The following is a 10,372-nucleotide window of genomic DNA, read 5'->3' as shown; positions in this document are numbered from 1 at the left end:
CAAGGGAACGGAGCCGTCGGTCTCGGTGCCCAGCCATGTTCGCTGCCGCCGCGACGCCCGACCCGCACGGGGTGGACAACATGGCGTACGGGTTATGCACAATTACTCAAACACGCAGGTGCCAGGGATGAAACCGGTCACACGAAGCAAGAAACACTAGACAGCAAGCAGACAAGCCAAGCCAAGCCATCAAACCCACTGGGTTGCACAGAAACCATTTAGTTAAGCTAGCATGGCTTGTCTGCGGCTCCAACTCCAAGCTCTTGCGGCCGTCTTGGCCCTGGTCGCAGCAAATGGCGTATCACACGGCTTCGAGTTCCACGAGGCCACCGTGGAGGCCATCCACCTGGGCTTCAGCAACGGCAGCCTCACCTCGACGGCGCTCGTCCAGTTCTACCTGAACCAGATCAGCCGCCTCAACCCGCTACTTCGCGCTATTATCGAGGTCAACCCGGACGCGCTCCGGCAGGCGGCGCGCGCCGATGCTCGGCGCGCGTCCTCCGGCGGCCGCCTGACCGGTGGGCTACATGGTATCCCCGTCCTTCTCAAGGACAACATCGCGACCCTGGACGCGCTCAACACGACGGCCGGCTCCTTCGCTCTCCTCGGCTCCATTGTCAAGCGGGACGCCGGCGTGGTGGTCCGGCTCCGGCAGGCCGGCGCCGTGGTGCTCGGCAAGGCCAACCCCTCCGAGTGGTCCAACTTCCGCACCGTCGACTCCGGGTGGAGCGCCCGCGGCGGCCAGTCGCTGGTAATCAGATTGGTACTTCCTTCCAAATGAAATTTGAGAAGTTGGTGAGCTTAAGAAAATTGTGCAGAACCCGTACGTTCTGTCGTCCACCCCATGCGGGTCAAGCGCCGGGCCGGGCGTCGCGGCGGCGGCAAACATGGCGGCGGTGACGCTGGGCACGGAGACCGATGGCTCCATACTCTGCCCGTCATCGTGGAACTCCGTTGTCGGGATCAAGCCTACTGTCGGGCTCACCAGCCGGTCCGGGGTCATTCCCATCACCCCTAGGCAGGACACCGTCGGGTAACTCTTCTTACCCTTTCTTTGGAAATGTTCAAATATGGGCTGATGCTCTGATCCAACCATCGACCATGAAATGCAGACCGATGTGTCGGACGGTGTCGGACGCGGTGCAGGTGCTTGACACCATTGTCGGCTACGACGCGTTCGACGCCGCAGCCACCGGAGCAGCATCCAAGTACATCCCGGCTGGAGGGTACGTGCAGTTCTTGAAGCAAGATGGGCTGAGAGGCAAGAGAATCGGCGTCCCAAATGGCTTCTTCCAAGGATACGGGGAGGCGGAACTGAGGGTGTACCAGCAGCACCTCGACGCAATGAGGTGATCGATCGACAAGTCGAAATTATTTCACTGACTTCAAATTATATACTATATAGTACATTCCGTGAACAACTGATTCTTGAATTTTGCCAAAGGAATCACGGGGCCGTGGTGATCGAGAACCTTGACGTGGCAGCCAATTTGACCGCTCTGGCGGTTGATATTGCTTCCAACGAGTTCATGGCAGTGCGGGCAGAGTTCAAGCTGAGTCTGAACGCGTACCTGGCAGATCTGAGGTACTCCCCGGTCCGCTCGCTTGCAGACGTCATAGCTTTCAACAATGCAAATCCTGTCCAGGTAACTTTACAAACGCAACTGAATCCAACCTTTTTCATCTCTTCACTTCTAAATGTAGGTTCAAACATTACAAAATCGGTATACTGTACCATTTATTCTCTACAAATGTACACTCTTCAAATTTCGTTTGAACTTCTAAACATGTTGCTGTAGGAGAGGCTGAAAGATTTCGGACAGCGCAATCTTATCGCAGCGGAAAACACGCATGGCATTGGATCTGTGGAGAGAGCTGCGATTCGACGGCTGGAGGAGCTGTCCGCTAATGGGCTTGAGAGGCTGATAAAGGAGCAGCAGCTGGACGCGATCGTGACGCCCAACAGCAGCGCCTCCAGCCTTCGCGCCATTGGCGGCCACCCCGGCATCGTTGTGCCTGCGGGGTATGACGAGCAGGGAGTCCCATTCGGCATATGCTTCAGCGGGCTGCAGGGGTACGAACCCAGGCTGATCGAGATTGCTTATGCCTTCGAGCAAGCTACCAACGTGAGAAGGCCACCGATGTTCAAGCCCTAGCTAGAAGGCACAATCAAAAACAAAGAGTGTTAAAGGCCACTTCTTTCTTCATAGTGAACGCCCTGCTACCCAAAGAAGCCACACGTACGATTTCGTTATATCTTTCTGTAAAAGTATAGACATGGAAGTTGGGAGCGCTACTTCTTGGATCCATAATGACCAAATAAACTTGATGCCTACAGACAATTAGGATCTACTAGTAAAGTAGAAAGATGCACATCCATAAAATTTTACATTGCTATTGACGATTAGGTCTACTGCTATATCAATAGTAAAAAGAAGGCCTGCTGAAACTTCCTCTATCCTCTGAAAACTTGTTTCTCTTGGGAGAACTCACAACCATCAGCAAACTTGGTATACTGTAGTTGCCCTTGTCTTCTTAGCTTTGTCTGCAAATAACTCAACCCAAACTTTGATCAGATTATAGCACATAAAAGAAAATTTTCGTGTCAACAGTAGCATCCAATGTTATTATCTCAAGTACTGTAAAACTACTGTCAAACTAAAGGTTGTGATGTTCGTTTTACATCAATGGAAGCAACTTGCATCTTGTGAGGCATTATAGAATTCACTTCTTCCTTGCCCTTTCAAAGAGTCCACTTCTTTTTAGTACATTATAAAAGCAACTGATAGAACAGGGCACAATGGCAAGACACTGCTAAAAATTAAACTCAGTGGCCATGGCAACAACTTGAAAACTTCAGGTCTTTTCAACTGGTTTAAATGGGGAAATTCTCGATCAACAGAGTTCTAATTTTTAAATAAAGTTAATTACAACAGTTCGTAAGAAGCAAATATGTTTGGTACATCTCACTAGCTGCACAGATTCAACGATAACAAGGGACGCTGGAATGTGCACAACTAATAATCCCTTCGATCCAAATTACTTATCGTATATTCGACTAGACAATCTGCGACAAGTAATTTGGAACGGAGGGAGTATGTGACATCAAATTATTAAAACTACATGTCAAGATGAATCTTGTGATAGTACTAATTTAGAGTCATAAAATGTTGCTACTTTTTTCTAGGGAGTGGATCAAATTTAATAAAGCTTTGCTTAAAACAAACCTAAGAGTACACTTATATGTGGGCGGAGGGAGTACTTGATATTGATCATTTTTATCATCCCTTGAAAATAAAGGCATACGGTAGAATAAGCGTTCATTGGGCATCCACACAATTAACAATAAATGTTAATCCCATTGTTTGCCTTGAAAGGAGAGGAAATGGCAAAAAAAAAATCTTCACTGGTTTAGCATATAACAATATACTCCATGTTAACAAATACTATCAAATTCAGTCGGCAAACTAACAACACCGCAAGGACTACTTTCATGTTATTGGTACGCTAGTGTACTCACAGTAAACACATTAACTAAAAAAACATATTGCTGACAGGCACATGGGAAGGGGAGCTAATAGTATATACTGATACACCTCAACAATTTGCGACGCCTATCCGACTGGTTCTTCGTCCGGGCGCTAGGTCCAAAATTTGAAATGATGACAATGCAAAATATCGCATGGAAGCCAAATAACCCCACATCGATGATCATGTAACCAATCTTTTCTCCCTGCGATGTGGATCCCTCCACAGGTGGCAACATCGATGCTACCAGACAACCAGTGACAATTAGCAGGAAGCAGGCCCCTCCAAGAGCCGCGGTGCGGGAGGATACATTTAAGTCCTGAATGGTCTCCCGAAGTATTTTCCAAATGGCACTCTGAGGAGCACAACACAAGTACACCGATCAGCATGAACATGAGAATTGTTCGAAAATGGAATGACGCAGTCATATATGCAGATGAGCCGATGAATTGACATGGAACACTACACTACTCGCCAGAACAACTTGAGCTATGTCTGGAAACGAAGGATGCACATGTAAAATTTAACTATGCAATAGTAGTCTAGTAGAGCTCAGAACTAGCATATCTACTTCTGTAAAGATCCAAGGGAGTTATTTCGATCGTACCTTCCTGAAGCCAAGAACCAAATCAATGAAATCACAGGCAATGTCGGCCAGGAAGAGCAGGATGTGTCCGCCCAGCAGCAAGCCTATATGAGCGCAGAAGAGACAGATCATGCAGAGGCAGGCCTTCAGAGCCGCGCCTGTGAGCGCTTCGAGAAACATGAAGGGGGCGGAGCCCGCGCCCCAGACGCGGCGTGCCACGACCGCGGCGGCTGAACCAGCGGAGAGAAGCAACCCAATCGCGGAGCACAGGTAGGGCCGCGCATCGGCCGCGGCGTGCGCGAGAGCCAGCGTTGGGGCGAGAACGATCCTCGACAGGAGCGGGGCTGGGAGCGGCGGCGAGGGCATCAGCGCGTCGGCGGCGGCCATCGACACTGGAAACCCTACCTTCTCGATTGGGCAATGAATACCTTACCGGGGCTGCTGGGTTTTGCTCGCCAAGATAGTCCACTTTTCATCCTTAACTTTAGAAAAAAGTCCACGTTTCGTCCTGATTTTTTTTGTTTCAAAGTAGACCCTAAATTTCCTAAATCGATCACTCTGGCGGTTTCAATGATGGGCTGTGCTACCCGGCGGCGCCGTACAAAAGTTGATCCGTGCGGCGGTTGGCATGCATGCAATTAATTAGTATTTTAAACATGTAATTATCTACTCACTCAAATACACATATGCAAGTAATTAATTAGTTGTCCATGTGATTAATTAAAGGACACATCCTCGCTCAAGACTTCAATTTTTGTGCATGCATGTGAAGCTCACGTCATGTAGATTCTTTTGATTTCCGATTTTTTAAAAAGTTTTATCTCTCAAACAGTTGATCCGATTAGGGGTGGGCATTCGGTCATGACCGAAAATTCGGTTTTTGTATTTCGGTCTATTTCAAATTCGGTCAGAAAAAAATGAAGATCGAAATATACTTGTTACTTTTACTACCCGACAAATTCGGGTACCCAATAATTCGGGTTCGGGTTCGGTCATGACCGAACAATGTGGCCGACATTGTCAACGCAAAACTTAGATATTATTTAGTAAATGGTTGGCAACATTTTAGATGTATTTTGGATGTTTTTTCATTGCATATATTATTATCAATTGGCACGAATAAATGTTCAAAAATCTAAACAAAAATGTAACAAGGCTGGAGAATGTTCACATCTCAGGCATATCACAAAATTTAAAGATTGGGATAGTCTTACGTAAAATTCGGTCAGTTCGGTCTATTCGGTTACTCAGAACAAAATGACCGAATTGATCAAACTTAATTCGGTCTATAAAATTTTCTACCCAATATTTTATCGGTCATTTCGGTCTCGGTCTTTTCGGGTTCGGTCTCGATCTTTTCGGTTTCGGTCTTCGGTCATCGGTTTTTTTTGCCCACCGTGAGATCCGATTGACAATTCATTTTCACCGTTAGCTTACTCGCGGCGAAATCTTCGAAAGTAAATCCCATATCGGTATATTCTGACAACTTATTTTTCTCGTCCGCAACTACCATATTATTATTACGTACTTGCCAGATTATCATTACTTAGTTGTCAGATTAGAAAATAAACTTCTTTGTCGCTATATTCTAGATAGTAGTCACATATTTTCCGTGCGCGATATAGTTGCCACCAATTCCTAGATTATTTTAACATACTTGTAAGGTTACGCTGCTTAGTTATCGGATTGAAGTAGCTTGTTTGTAGTTTGATGTACGTCGTTCTACATCGATATAATGCATGATACTAGTTTTTCTTGAACGATCTCATCTCATAGTTGATTGAACACGTTTCAAGGGTCACTCTCAAAATTGTGTAGATCATTTTGATGTATAAGAATATGTAATAAAACATCTATAACTAAGCATGGTAGCTACTCGATGCTAATCTGGCAACTGTGACAATGTAATCTGGCAACTAATAGGACGAGAAAAAAAATCTCAAAATGTAGCAACATGGGATCTAATTTCGAAGCCCTCGTCGAGACGAACTCGGCGGTGAAAACGGATCACTAATCAAATTAAATGTTTAGGAGATAAATCATTTTAAATTTTCGAATTTAGCATTAATGCGATGATGTCAGCATTAGGTGTGAGACTGCTACATGCATGCATGTCATCAGTACTATAAGGGAAAAGGAGCAAAATCACACCGCCGCATGAGTGATAATATTGTGCGGTGCCTCTTTGTAGATTTTTCCTTCAGTGATTTAATGTCGATGTGCCGAACCGAGTTATCAAAAACCACATGTTACGCGATCTAAGCGGACCAAACCAAACCAAATCAGTGTTAGATAGTTGAACTGAACGTGCAAACGAAAAATAAGGAAACCTCCCTTAATCACTCTCGTGATTCTCGGGGAGTCTATCCTCGTGTCGTCTCTCTCCCACGCTCGCATTGCCCCCAGAAGCGCCGCAACACACATGACGTCATCGCCCCTTGCAACGCGTCATCGTATTTATTAGGTTGAAATGTTATCATCGTTATAGAGTTAATCCTAAATAGATATTTTATATGTATTATGCTTTTAGTATATAATATCACTTTGGTGATATTTCGAAACAAAGGCACACGGTAGCATTCCGGCTATTGTTCACTTACACAATTAAAAGATTCGGACTAATTCCATTTTGGTTTGTAGTTCATATTGAATTAAAAAGATTCGAACTGTTTCGATATTAAAAAGAGGGAGTATTAATAATCAAAAAGCGCATGTTTGGTCTCAGATTAGGCCAAAGAAAGTCCAACGTTACGTCACAAAATAAGGCCAAGGCCCAGTCCAACCAAAAAGCCCGCAAGCCCGGTGGACAGGTGGTCCAGACATCTTCCTTAATGCATACATTTTAGCTATCCATTGTCTCATCCACAGGGCCAACATTTTTAGGCCCATGCCCGGGAACTTTGGGCCGGTCCTCAGGCTGGGCTGCTCATGCGCATGTCTAGTTGTTATCACCAGAATTTGACCGGATCAGAGGTGGGCCGCGATTAAGATGGGCTTGAAGAATATACACGAAAGATATATATATGAATCGGCCTTGTATACAAAGTTTGGGCTAGTTTGCCCGTGTATCTGTAAATATAGTAGGATACGTGTCGGTTAGATAGAATTTGGCTCGTGCACGGTTGGGATTATTCCCACGTTAGAAAGTCTACGGACTATAAATATGTATCTAGGGTTATTGAGAAAAACAACAATCACATTCACAACAAATCAATCTAGGCGCATCGCCACCCCTTGTTTCGAGGGTTTCTCCCGGGTAAGCAACATGCTGCCTAGATCGCATCTTGCGATCTAGGCAGTATCAGTTTATTCGTTATTGGTGTTGCTCGTGCTGAAGGCTTTTTGATGGCGAGCAACACCCTTATCTTAGGTGTTTTTGGGGTTGATCACAATGCTTTCACGATGCAGTTGTTTAGTTACGCTACCCCTTGATATCTAGCTGCCTTTACACCTATCTCAGGTGTAGGGGCAGCATCTTGCTTAATCGTTATTTAGTAGATCTGATCCGTTATAGTTGCTCCTTGTTCCTCAAGGATTGGTTTGATATCTGTATGGTTAGGCCTTATAAACGGGTTGAATGATCCGGTAGTGCGTGAGGTGTGGTTTATTAAGCTCTAGAGGGATTGTTCCGGGGATCAACTTTATGTTGGTTTTTAGGCCTCTTTAGGGCTGGTTTTCCGTTATCTTATGTATCTGCTAGGCTCAACTACGCATAGGATGTTCCGATTATACGGTGAAAATCCTAGACTATCGTAGATTAGTTTAGCTTGATATTGATAAAGCATGATCCCCATGCCCTTATAAATCTAACATGAACCATGGGGCAATCGGCTCTTTGAGCCGATCCACAGAACAATTTAAGAGCCGATTGGGGCTCGTATTTAATGTTTACGTGTTTGCCATGCAGGAAATTAGTCGAAGCAATCCATCACCTTCCTGACCAGGTATAGGTCAGGTGGCACGCCCTCGTAAGCACCAGGACGCGTGTACCAGAAGGCTTTGCGGGCCGTCGCCTGAGGGACCAGGGTCAGCCGCAATCCTGGGAGCCTCCCGGCTCTACGGTGTTGCCCGTCGCTGCTCGCCGGTGGGTTTCTGACCGCAACACATTCTGGCACGCCCGGTGGGACACTCTACAGCAACCACTACGTCGACATCTGCAGCAACCATATCAAAAGTCGCGGATGAGGTGGTGGGCGAACCAGTCACGTACGCAGATCTGCCGGAAGAACACAAGAAGAAGTACGATGAGATGAAAACCATCTTAGAAGCCGATCTCATCGGCTCTTTCACGAAGACCCGTTCACATGGCATCAGATGGAAAGGGTTCTCCCCTGAAGGTGCCCTCGATGAATTAGACCTCTCTACCTCTTCAGAAGAACGCACCAGAGCTCTACGTCAGGAGATTAATTACATGGTAGCTCATTCCCTACACCGCCATTCTGAGAGCTTGGTGAACGCTTTTGAGCGTGTTGCGGTCCGAGTGGTGCAAGAGATCATGAAGCATCAGTACTCTCCGTCAGGACCTACCCTGGGAACTCACCAGGGAGAGATACCACTCCAGATTAGACCGCCACTGCCATTCGCGCTCGCAGCACCAGAACCGCCGGGTGCACCGGCGTACGTTGTCTACAAGGTTGGAGGCGATCCTAGCGATTGCCAATTCCTATATGAGCCGCCCAAGGAAATCCCGCATGGGTACGTGTGCACATACGTGCCGGACTGCAATGCCTTGGCGCGCACAAGCCAGATCGCACCAACAGGGATCTCTGGAGTAGATGCTGACAAACAAGCATGGCTGGCTAAATATGCTACTGGAACGAGTCATGAAGGTTCGGTCCCTACAGCTAATACCATGGAGCAGATCAGCACTATCTTGAGAGACCAGTTTGGCATCTTGCCGAAGAGGAAAGCAATCGGCTATTCCAAGCCGTACCCCGACGAGTACGATCTGATCCCGCTGCCACCCAAATATCGGCTCCCTGAATTCTCAAAATTCAATGAAGCGGAAGGAGCTAGCTCCATAGAGCACGTAAGCCGATATTTGGCACAGCTGGGCTTGATTTCAGTGTCAGACCCGTTACGTGTGAGGTTTTTCGCACAATCTCTTACGGGATCAGCCTTTGGATGGTACACCTCGTTGCCACCAAACTCAGTCCGCACATGGAAGCAGCTAGAGGAACAGTTTCACGTGCAATATCACTCAGAAGCTACTGAGGCTGGCATCGCCGATCTAACACAGGTGCGGCAGAAGCGAGGAGAGACAGTATCTGAATACATCCAACGTTTCAGGACTGTCAGGAACCGATGTTATTCGGTTCGATTATCTGAGAAGGAAGCGATCGATCTGGCAGTACTGGGTCTCGCGACGACGATCAAGGACCTGACTTCCCAAGCAGAGTACAGTTCATTGTCGCACATGGTGCAGAAACTCACATCATATGAGGAGCGACACCCTGAATTGTACCAAGACAAGTTCAAGCGTCCGATAGGCCTGGTTGAGATGGAAGAAACTGAAGATCCTACACCAGACCAAGAGGTAGCTATAGCTGAATGGGCTCGGGGGGCAAACCCCGTGTCTTGCAAATGGGTGAAACAACCAGGGCCTCCAAAAGGGTTTGACTTTGATTTAAGCAAAACTGAGCAGATTTTTGATTTGCTGCTGAAAGAGAAACAGCTGAAGTTACCCGAAGGCCACAAGATCCCTACGTCACGAGAAATGAACGGCAGGCCATACTGCAAATGGCATCACACGTTCACCCACGCCACCAACGACTGCAAAGTATTGCGCGCACAAATTCAAATGGCCATAGAATCAGGCCGATTAATCTTCGGACAATTTGCCATGAAAGTAGACACACATCCGTTTCCTGGCGTCAACATGGTGGATCTCAGTCGCTCCATAAGATGCGAGCCAGGTTTCTCTTTTGATGTCAACATGGCCGGGCTGGTGAACCGCCATGGAAAGGATAAAGCAGAAAGCAGTCACGCCCGTGGCAAGGATAAAGAGGAGGCCGATCCACGCGACCGGCCCCGATATGATGACAGACGATACTTGACCAAGGAAGAAGTGAGAAGCGTGCGGTATCAACGACCACTCTCCGCGCATCTCCTTAACAAATATGAGCAGCAGTATGACCGACGTCTGCGCTACGACGTAGATGGTGAGAGATATCGTAGGTCTAATGCAGATGACAGGAAGTATCGTCGATATGATAGAGACAACGACGGGTATGAGCGTCACGCTAGAGGGAGGTCAAG

General features: G+C 47.0%; 1 protein-coding gene across 1 annotated transcript; it reads left to right on the top strand.

The window, feature by feature from the left end:
• The first annotated feature begins 142 nt into the window (after nucleotides 1-142).
• LOC127331679 (probable amidase At4g34880) lies at nucleotides 143-2,522 on the top strand. Its single transcript, XM_071825104.1, has 5 exons — nucleotides 143-751; nucleotides 819-1,033; nucleotides 1,113-1,349; nucleotides 1,445-1,646; nucleotides 1,800-2,522. The coding sequence occupies exons 1-5, from the start codon at nucleotides 233-235 to the stop codon at nucleotides 2,154-2,156; spliced, it is 1,530 nt and encodes a 509-aa protein (XP_071681205.1). The 5' UTR covers nucleotides 143-232; the 3' UTR covers nucleotides 2,157-2,522.
• The last annotated feature ends 7,850 nt before the right edge of the window (nucleotides 2,523-10,372 follow it).

The sequence above is a fragment of the Lolium perenne genome, chromosome 2 (assembly GCF_019359855.2).
Source record: "Lolium perenne isolate Kyuss_39 chromosome 2, Kyuss_2.0, whole genome shotgun sequence".
Taxonomy (NCBI): Eukaryota; Viridiplantae; Streptophyta; class Magnoliopsida; order Poales; family Poaceae; genus Lolium; species Lolium perenne.
This window is presented reverse-complemented; position numbering and strand designations above follow the sequence as displayed.